The sequence below is a fragment of the Megascapheus bottae genome, chromosome 6 (assembly GCF_031878675.1).
Source record: "Megascapheus bottae isolate mThoBot1 chromosome 6, mThoBot2.hap1, whole genome shotgun sequence".
Lineage (NCBI taxonomy): Eukaryota > Metazoa > Chordata > Mammalia > Rodentia > Geomyidae > Megascapheus > Megascapheus bottae.
Genome location: NC_143514.1, coordinates 45,785,212 through 45,806,369, shown reverse-complemented (window position 1 = coordinate 45,806,369; position 21,158 = coordinate 45,785,212). Strand labels below are relative to the sequence as shown.

Here is a 21,158-nt window from a genome sequence, read left to right as displayed (position 1 = left end):
AGTTCCATTCCTCAGTACCACATACATAGAAAAAAGCTCTAAGACATGTGAAAGGGTATCAATGTATGTGAACTAATGCACCTTCTATATGGCAAATATCATGTAACCCTTTTATTAATTACAATAAAAAAAAGAAAAAAAGACAAATGCTGTGATTCATTATGGAAGCAAAACAAGAAGTGAAATGAAAGAACTAAAAGCCCTTATTTGCTGCTTTAGAAAGTTAAATGACCATGTAAATTTGTTAGATTTTTACTGTCATCCTTAATAATGATTAATTGTTAAAGCTAACAAGGAAACATGGTGCATTTCAGTTTAATAAAATCAGAAAAGGCTGGGAGCTTGGCCTAGTGGTAGAGTGCTTGCCTAGCATGCACGAAGACTGGGGTTCGATTCCTCTGTACCACATACACATTAAAAAGCTGGAAGTGGTGCTGAGGCTCAAATGGTAGAGCCCTAGCCTTGAGAAAGTCCAAGGACAGTGGCCAGGCCCTGAGTTAAAGCCCCAGCACTGGCAAAAAAACAAAAAACAATCAATAAAGAAAGAAATGTCATCTTAAAAAAAATAAAAATAAAAAAATAATTAAAATCAGAAAAATCTCCACTGCGCACAATAATAACCTGGTAAGAAATTTTTTCAGTCAACACTGACAAATTTATTCTAAAATAGTATTATTTCTATGTGTAAGCTTGGGTAGCAAAACACATTACTAATTATCTTCTAGAAATTAATTTTAGGAAGAAAAAAGCAATAAAGAGCTACCCAGAAAATGTATCCACAAAGCATAAGGCATCATGGGAAAACACACTGAGATAAATAGCTATAGATTCTGTGAACAATGGAACCAATTAAAATGAAAGCAGCTTACTTTCTGCAAACAAGTTAGGTCAGAATCCCGGCGAAAGATTTTATCCATGGGGACGCTGCTGTAAGAAGAAATATGAAAACAAACTGATGAAACAAATACTATAAAGCAATCAGTTGTGTAATAAACGATCACTGCTGCCATACATCATGATTTTATATTTAACTTGGGTTTTCTGTGAAACATAATTTAATGAGAAACACTGCAGATGTGCAGCCATCTCAAACCACAGCACATACCTGCGGGACAGCCTGTATTTTTCTATTATCCATCTTGTCTTTTCAAACACGAATCCCCACCGAGGTTCTTCTAACATCTGTTGTACTTCAAACTTGTAAGGTAAACCTAGAAAACCATAAAGAAACATTTTCATCAACTATTTCTTAACTCTCCACTCTCCTTTTAATTACTTAAAATATCCCTTAATGTTTTTACAGCCACAGTATGGCAGATCAGCTGCCATAAAACACACTGGGCATTTGTTAAATATTTATTGCTTGAATGTTCTTGGTCCATCGAGCATTTTAATGCTGAACTATTAATAATAAAAAGGAAGAGTGCCACTTTCCTGACAGCTCTATGCAAGGCACTATGAGATGTAAGATGATCATATAATTTATTACCCAGACCAAGAGACTTTATGAATGGAAGAAAACACTATTAATAACCATCTCAGAACCAAAGGCTACTGTCTTAGGCAAGATAAGACATATTGCCAGCCATTCTAGTGATAAGCACAAGTTAGTAAGCATGCTATATTGCTTACATGATAGATAGCATTACTCCTATTTCTCAGATGAGAAAACCGAAGCTGAAACAGCTAAGTAATGTGTGGCAAATGGCAGGAGTTAGACTCTAGATCCTATCGAGCTGCTTGATTTCCAAGCCCATACTCTTTCCACCTTTCTATAGGTACCAATCTAAGTCCCTGGAGAGCCAGAAACCACATCTAAGTCAAAGCTTTTAATCTAAACTCCAGAGCAAAGAATGTACCAAAGGGTGGATATTACATATGTAGCTAGGAAAGGAAGAGTACCACACAGTAAGCCATCTGAATCGTCTCACATAACCTTCACATTCCTATATAAAGTTATCTGCAGAATAGTAAAGAAAATGCTTAATGTGGATATTCATAGTTCATGACTATAATCCTAACTACTCAGGAGGCTGAAGTTTAAAGCCAGTACAGGCAGAAAAGTATGAGACTTGATCTCTAATTAACCAGCAAAAAGAAGGAGGCATGGCTCAAGTAGTAAAGTATCAGGGGTTCAAACCCCAGTTTTGTCTAAGAGGGGAGGGACTCTTCATTACTCATCATTACATGATGCTTACCAGTATCAGGCCTAACGTGCTTTACATATGTGAAAATGTGAAATCACTTAAAGGACATAGCTACCACTCTGCGCGCTCGCGCGCGTGTTCTCTCTCTCTCTCTTTCTCTCTCTCTCTCTCTCTCTCTCTTTCTCTCTCTCTCTCTCTCTCTCTCTCTCTCTCTCTCTTTCTCTCTCTCTCTCTTTCTCTGTAAGATAAGGACACAAAGCCAAGGAAGGGTTGTAAATCTGCTGAACCCCTAGGCACACTGAATTTAAAAATATATGTTCTTAACATTTACATTACACTGCCTCTCCAGTGTTTCTTGTTTTGTTTGTCTACAAGGCATTCCAAGTAAAACCAATACTGTGCTATGAACAGGCTTCCTTCTCCTCCTTCCAGTTCTCCAGAAGGAAGCCTCTGATGATCACCTGCTTCCTCTCCTACTTCTCACTTCTTCCCTCCTGTTTTACTTCTCCCCTTCAGAAACTTAAGAATAATAAACACATTGTAGTTCATGTGGCTATTGAGGAAACTTCTTTTGGTGATAATAATAATTTACCTGACATGTTTTGATTACCTACTATGTACAATACCAATTATAATCACAGCTATTTGGATAACTATTATTTGCTAAATACCTCACATTCATCACTCACAATCCTAGTAACTATCTATCCTGTAAACCAGTTAATACTTTCTTCAAATTTTAAAGAAGTAGCAAAGGACATGAGAGAGGTGAACTCATCTGCTCCAGGTAAAACAACTAGAAAATGTCATAGCTGAATATAATTGAGTGACCTCCCTTCTGAATGAAAGCTAAAATGGGATTAAAAAGAGGCAAATGATATATTTTCAGCAAGGATTGATAGAAAAAGATAACACATACATATACAAACTATATACAGCCCTATTTGATATTAAGAAACAAATCTAAAAATTTGAAGAGGAATTAAAGTAGTAATTTCTATTTGTACACAATTTTTATTCACTACAATATAAATTTAAACCAATTCCTAAATATGTTTCTTGGCTTACACAAGTTCAAGACACTGAACCATCAAAGGCATTTTAAAGACAGACCTGAGTTAAAAGTACTACATGCTATCTCATAGCTTTCTTGTAGCTACATACTCTCTCATAGCGTTTGGAAAAGCTCAATCCTTGGACCAGGTTTGGAGAAGCAAAACAAAAAAACCTAAGATTTAAATAAAAAACTAAGTTCTAACAATAGATGTTTCCAGGCAAGTGTCCAACAGAACTTTCTACAATGACAATAGCAATGAATATCTGTGTCCTATGTAGGAATAGTTTATTCTTGAAGTGGTTCCAAGGATAAACAGCCTGGGCTGTTTCTTCACACTCATGTGCTAGTCTTGAAGGTATACTTGAAGTACATGAGGTGTATCTTCCACATATACTGTTAGTTCTCTGGGAACTTAGCTCCCTTGGTCTTAGCTCTGTGTCCTCCACTCAAGAGTCTGCTGGGCTCTTGCTGGATTTCTCCATACCTGATTTGTCATACCTGAAAACTATATACATATTTGTTGTTGTTCCTGGGGATTAAATTTGGACTTTGGGCACACTAGGCAAATGCTCTCATTACTTAAGCAGCATTTCAGCAGTTTGTCTGCATTTTGCTTTGGAGACAAGGCCTCTCTAATTTTGTCCTGGTTGTCTTCCTAATCCTTCTGCCTCCTGAGTGTCTGGGTTTATAAGCATGCTTGCCTAGCTGGAAAACTCTTGAAAACTCAAGTCAGGGGTAATGTGAGTCTCAACTGATTCATCTCCCATCTCTCAGCAGTCACCTTCCTTTGCTGCCTGAAGTTGTATTCTAAATAATGTTTTATTTCCTTAGTGTTTGTGGTTGCTTCAGAATGGTCTCTGTTAGTTACTTTACTTTGGCCAGAAGTTGAATCAAATAAGCTGAATGATAAAGGTCACTTGATTCCAATGAATTTAAACTTAAAGAAAGTCATATGTACCTAGTGACAACTATATTAGATACAAGCAAAACAGAGGCTTATAACCAAAACCTAGCAGACTGAGAAAAAGGAATGATTTAGATATAAAACATGTTAATTTTCATGTATTCTTTCTCTATAACTGTAAAGTTATTGTAATACAAAAGATTAGGTGTCATGCTCAGATTGGCATACTGGACTAAGGCTAATGCTGCCATTGTCCACTCAATAAAAACTTACTGTGGCTGGCTGATCCCAGACAGAAGGCAGTGGATTAGGAAAACTATCCATTGGTGCTTTTGGGTATTCAGTTTAACAAGATTTGCTAAATATAGTGTGGCTAGTGCTGGGAGTGTTTATCAAATATGTGGCATCTAAGGAATATAATTCAAAATGAAGAGGAATTAGCTATTAAGCAAACATTCATGTGTAACCCACTTTATCTGAGATCTTGTGCCTATACAGAATGAGCACAAAGATCTCATGATTTAACAAAGAGGAGTATACTGTGGTAACTGCAGTGAGGTGTAGAGAGGAAACCTCAACTCAAGAAGTAGCATTAAAGCCAGGTGCCAGTACCACATGCCTGTAATCCTAGCTACTTAGGAACCTAGAATCTGAGGATCTAGGTTCAAAGCCAGCCTGGGCACTGAAGTCCATGCGACTCTTCTCCCCAATTAATCCCCCAAAAACCAAAAGCTGCACTGTGGCTCAAGAGGTAGGGTGATAGCCTTGAGACAAAGAGCTCGGGGGCGGTGCTCAGATCCAGAGTTCAAGTCCCATGACCGACCCCCCCCCCCCCAAAAAAAAAAAGAAGAGTAGCAGCCAATTCTCTTTTCCATACATGCTCCTAGTCTGTCTAATATGTTCTAAAAGTCACTGCACTATGAATAGATACAACCTAAGAGGAACCAAGTTGGATGAAAAGCTATGCCAAATTTATCCTTGAGTTAGAATGGGAATTAAGACATGTAAAAACAGACCTTAGTGTTAGGCAGCTGTGACTCATGCCTGTAATCCTAGCTACTTAGAAGACTGAGACCCGAGGACAGCAGTTCCAAACCAACTCTAACAGGAAAGTCCATGAGACTCTTATCTCCAATTAACTACCAAAGCTGGAAGGGGAGATATGGCTCAAATGTAGAACGCTAGCCTTGAGCACAAAAGCTCAGTTCCTGGGTTCAGCACCACAATGCACACCAAAAGAAAAAAGAAAAAATTAGTATCTAGTAAGCCCAATATCACTGGGAGGTGAAGGAAAGCTGGAATCATTTATATAACATTACAGAGAAAGTCAGTCTACATTTACAAAAAGGTTTTCATTAGAAAAAAAAAATTCTGTCTTGTTTTTACTATAGTTTTTCCAGCATTCAGCACACCTACTGCTTTTCCACATATTCATCCTCTTGCCAAGTGGCATGGTAACACCTGTGGCCATGATGACAGAGAAAGGTGACTGCATTAGGTGTCGCATCAGTATCACCTTTCCATCAAGTGCTTTGCACAATTGCTTTGAAGTCAAAGAGATGAGTTTAGGATTGGTAAGAAGTTGTTATTGCCAAAAACTTACGATAGGTGCCATCTGGGCTCTTCTCCTCACTTATTACCAGGCAGGTCACCTGGGAGTATGGTAAAGGATTGTTCCGATTATAGGGACTAACAATCATTCCAATGAATTTTGCACCTCCTCTGGAGAAATAACTCTACAATTATAAGAAAAGTAGTTTTAGCCATACATATTTAAGTTCATTTTTTATCCATAACAACATCCTACAAGTCAAGTTACATTAAGAATCTCATATTCCAACAACAACTAAATGTAATGCCTTATTATTCACTTAACACTGTAAAATTTTCAAAAGATGTCAACAATCTGAATAGGCCCTTTAAAAAAAAGAAGAAAATCACATGGATTGAACTATCTGTATTTGCCACAAATATATTTACTAATATAATTAGTTAACATAATTAACTACATTTAGCTGTAATCCTTATTAACATAGTAATAAAATAGCAACCTACAGCAAAAAAGAGGCAGAATAAAGTTTTTTCCCTGTAAGTGCAAACTATATTGTTTACATTCTATTAATTATTCACTCAATCCCTGTTCTTGTTCCTCCTTACAGTTTTTAAAGATCCTGCAATTATCTATCCACGTTCCATTCATGACTTTTCTATAATCAACAATACTGCTGACTTTCCAAATGTTTACATAAACATGTATCACACCATTTGGGGTAGGAGGAAGCAAATTGTATCAAAGTCTCAGCTCTAAAATACTGGAAGCTAAACACAATAAAAGCATATTTAATAAAAAGCAATCTAAGGAGGAAATATAGTTTAATTTTATTTTCTGGTGCTGGTCCTGGGGCTGAACTCAGGACCTGGGTGCTGAGCCTTTGTGCTCAAGGCTAGTGCTCTACCATTTGAGTCACAGCTCCACTTCTGGCTTCTTGGTGGTTAATTAGATTGAGTCTCACAGCCCAGGCTAGATTCAAATCACAATCCTCATATCTCACCTTCCTGGCTAGCTAGAATAACAGGTGAAAGCCACCAACACTCAGAAAGAGAAGTAGTGTATATAATAATTCACAGATTAAAACCTATAAGCATACCTGGTATTTGGCTTGTGTGTCAATATCTCGTAAAGAAGGATTAGGGTCAAATGCAGGATGAGAATGATACCATCCAATAACGCTGTAGCCTCTTACTGCCAAGGTTTCTGAGGCTTGAGTTTGTGATACAGGGTCCATCTCACACTGTAGTCCTGTACTCAGGCTATTACATGGTTCTGCTGCACAAACCTACAAAATATTCATCCTTATATGTTTATACTGAAGTACTATCATTTTATCATTTCTATTTTCAAATCAACTGTATTCCAACAGTATGATTGTGGGCTAGTATGCATTTTCTATTCTAATTGGGTAATAACAGTAAAACTTACTTTTTCAGATTATAACATAAAATGGTAAAAAGTTTTTTTTTTTTTTTTTGGGGGGGGGGGTTGTGGGACTTGAACTCTAGGTATGGGCGCTGTCCCTGAGCTCTTCAGCTCAAGGCTACAGCCCTATCCCTTGAGCCACAGCGCCACTTCTGGGTTTTTTTGTGTTGTTTTTTTTTTTTCTGGTTAATTGGAAATAATAGTCTTATAGACTTTAGTTGCTGGGGCTGGCTTTGAACTGCAATCCTCAGATGTTAGCTCCCTGAGTAGCTGGGATTATAGGCATGAGTCACTGCGCCTGGCTTAAAAAGGTGTTCTTTTAATGAATGCTTCATTAGTGACAATTATTTCAATAGAAAAATGCATACTAACTTTAACTGTAAGAATTAACATGTATTTTTGGCCTCTTAGTTGTAGCTTTATATTGGTGAAGGTAAACAAAAGCCAAGGCCTGACTATATTCTATTGTTGATAGAAAAGCACAATACATAGAATATTCAGAAAATATTTAACTTCAGAGTATTTTTACATTTGCATACTTTCACATACATCTTAGGTTATTTACTTTAATTATGTTCATGGAATTTTATAAAAATATTTGGTATAGTAGCAAGATTATTCAGTAACTGAACTTTTTTTTTTTAATCAATTGTGGGGCTTGAACTCTGGTACTGGGCACTGTCCCTGAACTCTACCATTTTGAGCCACAGCCCCACATTCATTTTTTTGAGGTTAACTGAAGGGTCTCATGAACTTTTGTGCTTGGACTGGCTTTAAACTGTTATCTTCAGATCTTAGCCTTCTGAGAAGCTACAGGTATGAGCCACCAGTGCCAGGCTAATTGAACTTGTTTGAGTACTTTTGCTAAAGGCTCTATCACTTGAGGCACAGTAACACTTCTGGCTTTTTCTGTGTATGTGGTACCAAGGAATAGAACCTAGGGCTTTGTGCACGCTAGGCAAGCACTCTACCACTAGGATATACTCCCAGTCCTAACTGAACAGTTTTTAAAAGACTGAACTTACTTCAACCACTTTATCCGCTTCTAAGTATCTTCCTCCTAATAGACCAATTACTTCTGCCATAGAAACATGAGCATGCTAAAAGAAAATACAAGACGGACTTAGACCAAATGCAAACTCATCTGACAAAAAACAACAAAAAAAACAGAATAATGCTATCACAGGATAGATATTCTAAGTATGGCAAACATGCTTTTCTTCAATAAAGTAACATAGGAATGAAATTAGTTGCTAGACTCAACTACTGGGACTTAGATTTAAAGTTTATCTTTACTGATAACTGATAATAGTTTGAACCACACACTTATGACTCCATGGTACCACTTTTCATTTACAAAATGAAGAAACAACTTGCATATTTCAGTAAAAATCTTCTATAGAAAAGTACCATAAAAAAACTGTCAGAGATACTGATGGTTTAGTGCAAACAAGGAACCTCCAAATTACAGGGGTTGTGCTTTGTTTCAATAATCTAAAGGTAGCAGACACGGGATATTAGGAAATAGAAACAGGGTTAATGATGGTAAACAGTCTGCAAAACTCACATTAATTTATTTTCTCTAAAATATGGAAACATGCAATTGTCTGGCTTTTCTTCAAAAGAAAAGACTTATTTTAGATTCCTTGTAAAAGAGGATAGTCTTCCATACTCTTATGCCTGTAATAAAAATACACAAGAATAGAAATCAGAATAACTAAGTAAACACAATAGATTATCCTTACCAAATCCATTATTAAAAGTGCTTCTGAAGCCACTCTCACCTGAAATGGCTCCTGAAATATAAAAAAAAAACAAAAACAAAACAAATGGGAGCATAAAAACAGAGATTCTGTTCTTAGGCAGAGTAACCACCCTTTCTCCTTCACCTCTCCCAATAAGTTCTTATACCACTCAAGGAACAACACAAGCAAGATCCCACTATTTTGGAGTTATTGTTAAGTTGTTCTTTAAGCCCCAATACAAAGAAATTCCTTCAATTTTCCATCTCTATTAAAACCTTGTCTTGTCTGATTTGTGTGTGTGTGTGTGTGTGTGTGTGTGTGTGTACAAGTGCATGCACACATGTGCACACGAGCTGGGCACAAAACCTAGGGCCTTTTCCTTTTTCAAACTCCCATCCTTTTATACATACATGGCATACACACCAGAAAAAGAATGAGTATGTTTTGTCTGATGGAGGTATTACTTATGGTCATTTATTGATATAAAGAATACCTGCTTCTCTTCACTGAAAAAATTACAAGGTATCAGTTGGAAGGGATCAAATGAGCTGAAAAGGGAAAAAAAACATATTTAATATAATAAGACTAGGAAGAAAGCAGATTTGAACATGTGTTATCAACAATAAATCACATTTTGTATGAATAAGAAAATGATAAAATTAAAGGAATTTCTCAGGACATTTCATAGAATTCTTTTATAACGTTCAGATTTAACAACAACAAAAACAAAGAAGCAGCAGAAAGAGACTCTGGAAAAGTAATTCTCTCTTAATTTCCTTTAACATGTTTCCAAAGAAACATGATAATTAGATATGACCTATAAAGAACAAACACTAAAGTCCTTGAGACTCTTATCTCCAATTAACCACAAGAAAACTGGAAATGGCGCTGTGGCTCAAGGGGTAGGAGGGCAGTAGGCTTGAGCTGAAGTGCTCAGGGATAACGCCCAGGCCCAAAGTTCAAAACCCACAATTGACCAAAAAAAAAAAAAAAAAAAAAAAACTTCAATGAAGCTCAACTACTTCTCTGACATGAGATCTGCAAGTTCAAGAAAGATGTTTTTCAAAAACACTCCTGTCAATATAATAATGTGCCCCTCACAGAGCAAAGACCCATTCAATACTGAATGAATAACAAAAAAATGTTCAGAAAATAACACAAAGTCCTATGACAAAATTAATTTTAAAATGTAAAGAGATAGAAAATAAGAAACCTAAGCAAGGTTAGATTCAAACCCCAAAGAAACATTAGAAAGCTGTAGCCAGGAAAGAACTGAGGTTTCAGATAGTATTACAAATAATACAAAGGTTTTTTTTTTTTTTTGTAATGCCATATTCATTGAAAAAGAAATAAACAGAATATAACACAAGAATACGGTATTTGGATCCCATTCTACCAGAATGTAAGTTTTAATTTGTTTTGGAGAGACAGTATATAAGGTAACAGATTACATATTACCAGGAATAAGGATTTTTTTTTTTTTTGGTGGGTCATGGGGCTTGAATTTGGCCTGGGCGCTGTCCCTGAGCTCTTCAGCTCAAGGCTAGTAATCCTACCCCTTGAGCCAAGCCCACTCCCCGTTTTCTAGGGGTTAATTGGAGATAAGAGTCTCATGGACTTTGTGCCTGTGCTGGCTTTGAACCATGATCCTCAGATCTCAGCCTCCTGAGTAGCTAGGATTACAGGCGTGAGCCACCTCGCCCGGCTAAGAATAAGGATTTTTAAAGCTTGGCCTGGCTCATAGCTCCACTACTATGAGCACTAACAGGAACAAGTTACTGTAACCTCTTTTTGCTTCTCAATCTTCTCACCTGTAATATGGAGTGATAATGTTAACTACTACAGAGGATTGAAATTAAATGGGTTACTATAAGTGAAGTGCAGGGTTTAAAACACAGCAATACTTAATTTTATTTTATAAACGGCAACTCGGGGCTTACCCAAGAACACAGTACTACTAACAAAGTGATCTACTTGGACATCTTGTTTTAAAAGAAGCACTAAAAAATTGTAGTCTATTTAATAAGGCAACTACAGGAAATGAGAAAACCGAGCTATTTAACCTACTTGATCCTTAATTCTACAAATTACATTTGTAATATATACACATGAAAACCAACAAGCCCTATAACTACTGTGTATAATGATCACAAATAAAGAAGTCTAGAGGTGGGCTGGGAGTTTGGCCTAGTGGTAAGAGTGCTTGCCTAGCATGCATGAAGACCTAGGTTCGATTCCTCAGCACCCCACATACATAGAAAAAGCCAGAAGTGGTGCTGTGGCTCAAGTGGTAGCGTGCTAGCCTTGAGAAAGCCCAAGGACAGTGCTCAGGCCCTGAGCTCAAACCACAGGACTGGCAAAAAAAAAAAGAAGTCTAGAGGTGAATGGCCCCTTGTCATAAACAGTAATTCTTTGTAACACGTACTGGTTGAATCCCATGTTCACTGAACCTGAATTTAAATATTAACCAGTTTTTTTCACTTTTCCAACTAGAAAAATCTTAACTAATATTTCTTAATGTGAATAATATAATAAAGCTATTGGATATTTCCTCACACATTTTCTAACCACATGTGCTAAGTTAAAAACAATTATACGTGGCTCACACCAATAATCCCAGGTACTCAGGAAACTAAGATGTGAGGATTAAGGTTTGAAGCCAGCCTGGGCAGGAGAGTCTGTGAGACTCTTACCTGCAATTAACCACTAAAAGCTGAAAGCAGAGCTATGGCTCAAGTGGTAGAGTGGTAGCCTTGACAAAAAAGCTCAGAGACAGTGCTCAGGCCCTGAGTTCAAGCCCTAGGATCCAGCACACACGCACAAAAACACTCACAAACAACAAATACCCTTACCGGGCACATTGGCTCACACCTGTAATCCTAGCTACTCAGGAGGCTGAGATCTGAAGACCGTGGTACAAAGCCAGCCCAGGCACTAAAGATCAAAAGACTCTTATCTCCAATTAATCACTAGAAAACGAAAAGTGGGGCTGTGGCTCAAGGGTCACTATAGTGATAGCCTTGAGCTGAAGAGCTCAGGCACAATGCCCAGGCCCAGGGTCAGGGTGGTAGCCTTGAGCTGAAGAGCACAGGGACAGTACCCAGGCCCCTGAGTTTAAGCCCCATGACCCACCCCTAAAAAAAAAAAGGACCCTTATACAATGTAAAGCCATACCTTTTTGTTGGTCTTGACACTTTTGAAGATTTAGTAGACTTACATTTTTCCTCTTCCCTTCGTTTTGCAAACTCCTCATCAGAGAGATGCTAATTAAAAAAAAAAATCAGCTCATTAAAAAGTCTATCAAATAGTAAGAGTTGGAATAAAATTGTGTCTTTAAAATCAAATTTAAGGGTGTATGAAAGTCAGATTAAATGCTACAGAGGGTTTCCTTCTTTTGCTATTAATGAATAATAAGAATTTACTGGAAATTATACATATATATGTACCAGTCCTGGGGCTTGACCTCAAGAACCTGGGCACTGCCTCTGGCTTTGTAGCTCAAGGTTAGCTCTCTGTCAATTGAGCCACTTATACCTCTTCTTTTTTTTGGTGGCTGAATCTCACAGACTTTCTTGCTTTGACTGGCTTCAAACCTTGATCCTTAGATCTCAGCCTCCTGAGTAGCTGTAACTATTGATATGAGCTACCCAGCACCTGGCTGGCTAACATATATTTTAATTTATTAAACTACATGACCATATTTAAAAAAATGTTCCTGCTCTTGAGCTGTCCATGTCAATCAATAAGATGATTGATCCTACTGATTGACTTATAATCACAGAAGTACTTTTTTAACCTAGTTTAAGTTACTGAGATGTTGACTTTTCTTTCACAATGAATAAACAACAATGTAATGGTTATGACAAAAATCCTACAATAATAAAGACCTTGCCTAGCATGTGTGAATCATTGTGCTTAATCCCCAGCACAATGAGCAAAGAGGAAACACTATCACACAGATTCTGGAACCTTCTGAATGGCTGGCTCTATTCCTTATTAGCTGATGACTACAGATAAGATCTAACGCTTTCACACTTCAGTCTCCTCACCTTTAAAATGAAAATAGTAATAAAAATTTCATGGTGTTACAGTAAAGTTAACAAGTTCATGTTTAAATCTAGTCATTTCCTTTTATCACCATCCTTATAGTCTAGTCAGAATGAACCATGTGCCTTTTCCAGAATGTATTAGGTGCTCCTCATATTCCTCTCTGCTTGTGCCATTCTCTCAGCCTGGGATGCTTCCACCTGCTTTGCAATGATCTTTTTGCAGATACTCTTTGGTAAACCTTTCCTGATCACTCTTTTTTTTTTTTTTTTTTGCCAGTCCTGGGCTTGAGCTCAGGGCCTGAGCACTGTCCTTGGACTTTTCTCAAGGCTAGAGCTCTACCACTTGAGCCTCAGCACCATTTCTGGCTTTTTTCTATGTATATGGTACTGAGGAATCGAACCCAGGTCTTCATGCATGCTAGGCAAGCACTCTACCACTAGGCCAAATTCCCAGCCCCCCTGATCACTCTTTGAGGAGCTCTTTTGTGTGTGTGTGTGCCAGTCCCAAGGACTGAACTTATGACCTGGGTATTGTCTCTAAACTTTTGTGCTCAAGATGAGTGTTCTACCACTTTGAGCCACACAGCCATTTCTACTTTTTAGTACTTAAATGAAGATTAAGTACTGACTTTCCTTCCTGGTCTGGCTTTGAACTTTGATCCTCGTAACTTAGCCTCCTGAGTAACTAGGATTACAGGTATAGGCCACCAGTTGGAAATCTTTTAAGTGTTGGACTAATGTTCTAGAACTTACCATAGGTTTTGTCTTTCCTGCTAGAAAATATACATTTATTATGAACAACACCATGTACTAATATGGCTTGAAGACTGCCCAAGGATAAGGTTAAGAATAGGAAATGGGAAAGTATTGAGAGTAACATTTATCGAGTACCTGTACATACAAGCTTATTGAATACCTTTATATACTTGGTCTCTTATTTCTTGTAAAATGTGTTTTAGGAGGCATTACCCACATTTCATAAATTAAAATATGAGGTTCAGTGAGGCAAAATAGTCATCCAAAGTAACAATGCCAGTTAAACATACACACATTTTTTTCTTTCTACTATGCTGCAATCTACAACAAATTATATTTTTAGAGTTTATGTTTGTATACATACAAAAGCACATTCAGGGCCAGGAGTTTAGCCTAGTGGTAGAGTGCTTGGCTAGCATACATGAAGCCCTGGGTTTGATTCCTCGGTACCACATGGTAGAGCTCTAGCCTTGAGAAAGCCCAAGGACAGTTCTTAGGCTCTGAGTTCAAGCCCTGGAACTGGCAAAACCAAACCACAACAACAACAAAAAAAACAGCACAGTTATTTCTTGTCATGCCTTTTCCTATTACATTAGGTTTTAATTTTTTTTTGCAGGACTGCAGTTTGAACTCAAGGTCTCAATTATTCCTAGGCAAGTACTTATCACTTGATCTATGCCTGTAGCCCCAGGACTCCAGTTTTTATTAGCATTAATAACATTTCAGTAGTTAGAGCTCTGTATGTCAAATGCATGGAACATCATTTTAATTAGTGTTTCAATATTATTCAATAAGCATTTAATAGAATGAAGTGGGTACACAAACTTCTTGGCTGGCATATATTAAGACAAAGTTGAGAAAATGAGGCAAGTTCCTAGCTACCTGCACCACCAATGCCTTCCATTTAATTTTTTATTGGTAAATTCCAAATAGACAAATTGACATGGGAATATATATGACATTAAAATACACAAATATCTTGCCAATAAATATTGACCAAACAAAATAGTTTCAATGATGAGCCATGTGATAGGTCAAAGTTACCTCAAATGTTTGTCCTTCTAAGTCCTTGGCATCACACCAGTTTCCCCAGGGGTCCCGAACCCTCCGTTTTCTTGTACGCTATAATGAGTTTAAAATAAAGCAAAGATTAGCCTGGAGAATTAATAGTACATTAACATACAAAATTTAAAGCAATGATTATCTAAAATGATCACTTTATGTAAACTTGCAAATTTGTGTTCAAAATAACATCATTAATAGTGAGTTAAGAGGAAGAGGACTGAAGAAAAGGCAACGTGTAGGCCTGGAACTAACAGCACGGTTTATTCATTTATTTAGATCAGGTGATGGTTTTCTGTACTTTACTTTCATTTCTTCTTTTATTTTCAGTTCCACCCATAAAATACTACAGATAATCAGCAAAATGGATTCCCTCCAACCTTCTTCAGTAAAAACAACTTTGTAATAATACACAGAAAAAGGAATAATATTGAAAACTAGAAGCAAAATTACTTTCTGGCTTTAGAAGTGAGACTAACAAGTTAACAGGAGCCTGTTAACACAAATAATGAAAAACTATAAAATTCATTGATTACATTTACTAATGTAATGTAATGTTCAGTTTTAAACCTCATTATTGAGGTGTTGGAAATGGACCAGCTATCAAAGGACATTATAGTACTCATACTATCTCTACCTAGTTATTTAAAACATTCTTAGATAAGCATTTCAAGGTAAAATTATTAATACTGATAAAAACAGCTATTCAAGGTAAAATTATTAATACTGATAAAACAGCTACTTAACCATCTATAATTTTATTCTATTTCTCTTACCCTACATGCAAAACTAACAAGATCGTACTATAATTCACAGCTCTACCATTTGAGCCTACTTAGGCTCCACTTCTGGCTTTTTCTACATATGTGGTACCAAAGAATTGAACCCAGGTCTTCACGTACGCTAGGCAAGCATTTTTACCATTAGGCCAAACTCCCAGCTTGATTCACTAATTTATCTTCCTTCCTTCCTTCCTTCCTTCCTTCCTTCCTTCCTTCCTTCCTTCCTTCTTTCCTTCCTTCCTTCCTTCCTTCCGTCCTTCCCTCCCTCCCTCCTTCCTTTCTTTTTTGCCAGTCCTGGGGCTTGAGCTCAGGGCCTGAGCACTGTCCTTGGGCTTTCTCAAGGGTAGCGCTCTACCACTTGAGCCACAGCACCACTTCCGGCTTTTTCTATGTATATGAGGTGCCCAGGAATCGAATCTGGATCTTTGCGCGTGCTAGGCAAGTACTCTACCACTAGGCCAAACTCCCAGCCCCAATTTTTTTGGTGTTGTTGGTCATGGGTCTTGAACTTGGCCTGCGCGCTGTCCCCGAGCTCTTCAGCTCAAGGCTACCGCCTTACCCTTGAGCCAAGCCTCACTTCTCATTTTCTAGAGGTTAACTGGAGATAAAGAGTCTCAGGTCCTCTTGTGCCCTGGCTGGCAAAAAACCTCAATCCTCAGATCTCATCCTCCTGAGTAGCTAGGATTACAGGCATGAGCCACTGTGCCTGGCTGATTCACTAATTTTTAAACATTATAAAACTCACTGATTTCAGCATATGAAACACAATGAGCAGTTATTCCAAAATGAAAGCAAAAAGGAAACTGAACCATATAGCTTTAAAAGACAGATTTATAAATCAAATGGGACAGTTGAAGGCCATATAAAAAACAGAATGGCTCTAAATGGTTTGCAAGTCAATTTTGAGAACTCTATGGCTTCTTTTGTCTTGTATACCTAATAGAAATTGGAATAGAAACAAGAAAAGTGAAGTGCGAGAAAAAACAGCTTCTTTCAATAGTCATTTATAAGCAGATATAAAAAAATAAGAGTACCTTACTAGAGTAAAGAGTGAAGAGATTGTTAAGCAACAAAGCTGACTGCTTACCATAGACTGCAGACGCTGGGCAAGTTGGTAAGCTTCTACTGTATCTTTTCTGTCTCTGATTCGTATTTTATCAACAGGTTGTGGCTTGTTATATACAGCTTGTTCTATTGAAATTCAAAAAAGATAAAACAAGCTATCATTTGTGAAATCTGTTCTATAAGCAGGAAGATACATCTATAGCTGACCTCCTATGATTCTTATTTCACAATCATACATTTGGTGAGCTATTCTGCAGTTCCCAAATAAAGCATTAAAAAATGTAATAGTCTCAATATTCAGGGCATTAGGCAAACCAGGCCACTGAAAAGCAGACCTCAAGACAGAAGTGTATTCTCTATATAATATGAAATCATTTCTGTCAGGATGTTTTGTAGTTATTGTTTCACTTTCATAGACAAACACAGAATCCTTTCCTTTAACTATGAGTGGTAGGGTTCCATTTACCTTATGACTATATGCAACTATGGCTATTAGCTTTTTAGGAGTTCTTGTCATGTTGATCAATTAAAGGGTGGAATACATTTTGAAATTTGCATACTAATAAACTCCAAATTTGAAAAGATTAGGGTAAAAGAAACTTTCTTCAATGAAAATATTTTAGTGCTTTTTATGACTTTTATACTGTTTCCTTTTTTTTAATCATTGCTAGATACCATTTCTAGAGGGAACATTGCACAAGTTTGAGTAAGCATTAAAAACACTTGGGACAAGAAGCATTTCAAATTTCAGAATTTTGTGTATTTTAGAATATTTGTATAAAATGATCCCAATAAATGAATCTTTTAAAGTGCTATACTGGCCTCAGGCTTTATTTGCAAATTAAGTAGGTTTTCGCTACTTTTCATAAAATTTTATTTTCACTTGGTAAAGAACTATGTTCCCAAATTATTTCTATTTAGATCAAACATTTTTCTATTAAAATTACACTTTCAATTTTTACCATAGATAAAAAGAAATAGTTCAACCAAGAGAAATTTTACAGCAAAATCTTAGTATAACATATCTATTCCAAAAAAACTATGGTATATTATGAATTTTACATACTTAAATCTATTTGAACTGTAACCACCATAGATTTGCTATCAGGATAAAAAAATGTTGTTGGGTTTTTATTTTTACCACATCCAAAATTGATTGCTCCTATCAACTCGAGGTATGTATGAATCCGTCCAATACAATTAACATCCCCACAGTTCTTCAGGCCAGGACGTACTGAGGTCTTATTTAAGTATTTCGGTTTGCATATCTCCCTAATTAAAAGATGGAAGTAAAATTATTTTGGATGAATAAAATCAGGAAAAAAGATTCCTGGGGAAAACTTTTAATATAAAAGAAACCTTAAAAAGAAAACCTTATTTTACCCCTCTCAATGTGTAAATGTGTAGTAAATAAAATATCTAGTATCGAAGTGCACTTTTCTGAAATAAGATCTCTTTAAATGACTCAATAACTTCCAAGTATATGTATTGTGTGATTTTCTTTTACAAATATCATTCTTTTCCCAATGTTAAATTCTATAGCTCCAGTTTTCCTGGATTTTGAACTTAGAAGCTTCACAGATCTAAACTCAAGTCAAAATCCTCAGATAAAAGGGGTATTTAATAATACATTGAAAGAATGTAATATTAAGACATTTGTAACTTCTTCCCCCACTATGATTCTAGGAAACAAAATTTAAGCCTCACACATGCTAGACAAGTGTTCTACCAGTGAGCTATATCCTCAGCTTCTACACTTTTCTAACTTTTAATATAACTACTTACATTTTATAGTACCTCTGCCAAAGAAACATTTAGCTAGCTCATAAATGTCTGCAAGTTTTATATTCATTTTGAATCATAATACCAAATAAATATTAAATTCTCATTGCCTGCAACAAACAGAAATAGGTATACAAGGCACCTCCAGTAGAATCAAGAGACTCACAGACTATGAAAGAAATAAAGAGGCTCATATAATAAGACATGTATTTACTGAATAAATGTAAGGAGTCATGCTAGGAAGCACAATTAAGGTTTAATAGTAACAGAGAACTTAATAGAAATGAGTTTCCATATAAGTTACTGTGAGTTACACAACTATCTTTACAACTTCTCATTTTAGAAGTGAAAGAACCAGTGGGTTCAAGATTAAAACACTCTTACATAACCAAGTGACAGAATCAGGATTTAAGAACAGATACTATTAAATAGGTATTCAGATATATCATATGACAAAGATATTATCTATTTTATACTATGTGCATTTGTGCATTGTGCACCATGCATTGTTCTAGAGATAGGGCCATGGGGATGAACATTAAATGCCTGACTCTAGAGACCTTCTCATCCAGTAAGAGAGATGGTAGACTGAAATAGTGCTAAAATGAAAAAGTAAGAATAATAAAGGGACTAGAATGTAAAAACCAGATCTCTAGTCACAGACCAAATTTAAAGTAATAAACTTTATGAAGTCCAGAGAAGACAGAAACTTTCATAGAAAAGCTGAGATTTCAGGATGCCTTGAAAGAAAAGAAAACAAACTGTACAGTTGAAAACAGCAAAGCAAGAAAGAACATGTCTACTAAAAAATATCATAGGAGTATATTGGATTTATCTAAAGATTATGCAAATTGAGACTTTTATTCATCAAGACATCTAGATGAAATATACATTCAATAATCTTTTCTCCATAACAGAGAGGCTTCTATTTGAAGCACTGTCCTAGGTAGTAGAAAAGTACCAATAAACAACACAAAAATCTGTCCTTATGCTGCCAATATTCTCAAAGTAAGAAGACAATACATTTTCAGTGGTAATAAACTCTAGAGAGAAGATGAAACATGGGTTATGAAGAAAGAAAACCAGAAGATATATTTTAGAGATAGTGTCCAAAGTCCTCTCATTTCTCTTCAACAGACTTGAATGAGTTAAGAAAGCAAGATCTGGAGGGATATAAGATACAAGGCAGAATCAATAAGGCTGAACTGGAAGTATGAAAACACAAAATCAAGACTGGGAAATACCAAATTAAGATGGCAGACTCAGTGGCAGTGGTGGTAGATGACAGTATTCCAATTACTTAAAAGACTCAGGCCAGAAAATCGTAAGTTTGAGACCAGCCTGATTACACAATAAATGTGAAGCCAACTAGGTTGTACAGAGAGACCTTGTCTCAAAACAAAAAACAACAAAAAGACTCTGAAATCACCTTCACCTAGGGTGACCCGGAACAAGTTCTTTATCCTCTTATCCTGTGAATCTCATTTTCCTCATCTGTAAAATGAGGACAAAGTTGTCAAGAGGACTAGAGAAAATTTAAATATAATGCAGGGCATTTGGTAAGAATTCAATAACAGCATTGGTTACTGCTTTAACAGTTAATTTTAAAAAATGCCCTAGACAAAGACACTACTGCATCTGTTTTTGTAGAACGATACTTTCATCTACAAACAAATCTTCTCACCATTTGTCCTCTTTGTAAATCATTACTCTCAGTCCCTTTTTCTGAAGAGAAAATATTTGAATTCTGTTGAAGAATATTTCTTTTGACTTTCACACTGTTCTATTAAATCAGCATGTTTAAACAGCAATACTAAGATGGTTTCATGAGCTATGATAAAGACTCAGGATTATCCATGTAAATTATTTTGCCTTACTTAGAATCTAAAATTTCAAGTAATAAATAATCATAAATTTAAATATACAGACTGTATCTCAGATGTCTTAAGTAAACATATGCAGTCATTCCTTTCTCTACTATGGTATCATCCTTAGCCAAAAGTTACACTTTTAGCACTTTAATCAGTACAGATGACCATGAATCAAGATCAAGAACAAAAGGCTTTTAGCATACAGTCATCTTCAAAAGCCAAATGTCTAAATTATATTAACAGTGATTGATTTAACAAATTCTTTTGTTTCTTTTGGTAATAGTTGGAGGTCACAACAGAAAGTTGCTGTAATAGGATAAGAAGATTATTAATTTTTTTTTACTGGTCCTGGGGCATGAACTCACTGTCTGAGTGCTGTTTTTGAGCCTCTTCATGCTCAAGGCTAGAACAATACTACTTGGGCCAAAGTGCCATGTCCAGCCTTTTCTGAGTAGTGTATTGGAGATAAGAATCTGACTTTTCTGCCCAAGCTGGCTTCAAACTGTGATCCTCAGATTTTAGCCTCCTAAATACCTAGGATAATAGGGGTTTGCCATTGGCACCTGGCTAGGAAGATTCTTGATATAACAGAAGAAAAAAACAAGAAACAAAACAGAATCCCTACAGAGGAACTGGGAATCCTTATGTAAAGATGCCCTTATATAACTCAATTCTTTCAACAGTAATAGTAATTATGAGTGTTTAATGATTGCTTAATAACTTACTAAGAAAACTTCAAATTACTCTCTCATGTAGTTCCAGTAAAATGTACTAACAATTTAGAGGGCAAACTTCATCCATCAAAAAATTTCTGATGAAGTTGGATGAGAGTTCTGCAATCTAGCTTATACTTCATGACACAAGCCTTCAACACCAAATGGTATCTTTCTCTATAGTGAAGGCATATGAATAAACCTGGAAAGACACTGTCACCTAGGACAGAGGTGTTATTATATATTTA

The 21,158-nt window shown here is 36.3% G+C and overlaps 1 protein-coding gene across 3 annotated transcripts in view; it reads right to left on the bottom strand.

Moving 5' to 3' along the window:
• Mysm1 (Myb like, SWIRM and MPN domains 1) overlaps positions 1-21,158 on the bottom strand; it is a 45,262-nt gene that overhangs the window by 7,795 nt on the left and 16,309 nt on the right. For all 3 annotated transcript variants that reach the window (XM_090334741.1, XM_090334738.1, XM_090334739.1), the window contains 11 exons: positions 17,686-17,816; positions 16,567-16,670; positions 14,680-14,757; positions 12,005-12,093; positions 9,324-9,378; positions 8,831-8,881; positions 8,111-8,185; positions 6,757-6,945; positions 5,712-5,844; positions 1,106-1,211; positions 870-927 (listed from right to left, as the gene is read on the bottom strand). In XM_090334741.1, coding sequence (XP_090190867.1) covers positions 870-927; positions 1,106-1,211; positions 5,712-5,844; positions 6,757-6,945; positions 8,111-8,185; positions 8,831-8,881; positions 9,324-9,378; positions 12,005-12,093; positions 14,680-14,757; positions 16,567-16,670; positions 17,686-17,816 — 1,069 coding nt within the window. The remainder of the gene's footprint in view (positions 1-869; positions 928-1,105; positions 1,212-5,711; positions 5,845-6,756; positions 6,946-8,110; positions 8,186-8,830; positions 8,882-9,323; positions 9,379-12,004; positions 12,094-14,679; positions 14,758-16,566; positions 16,671-17,685; positions 17,817-21,158) is intronic.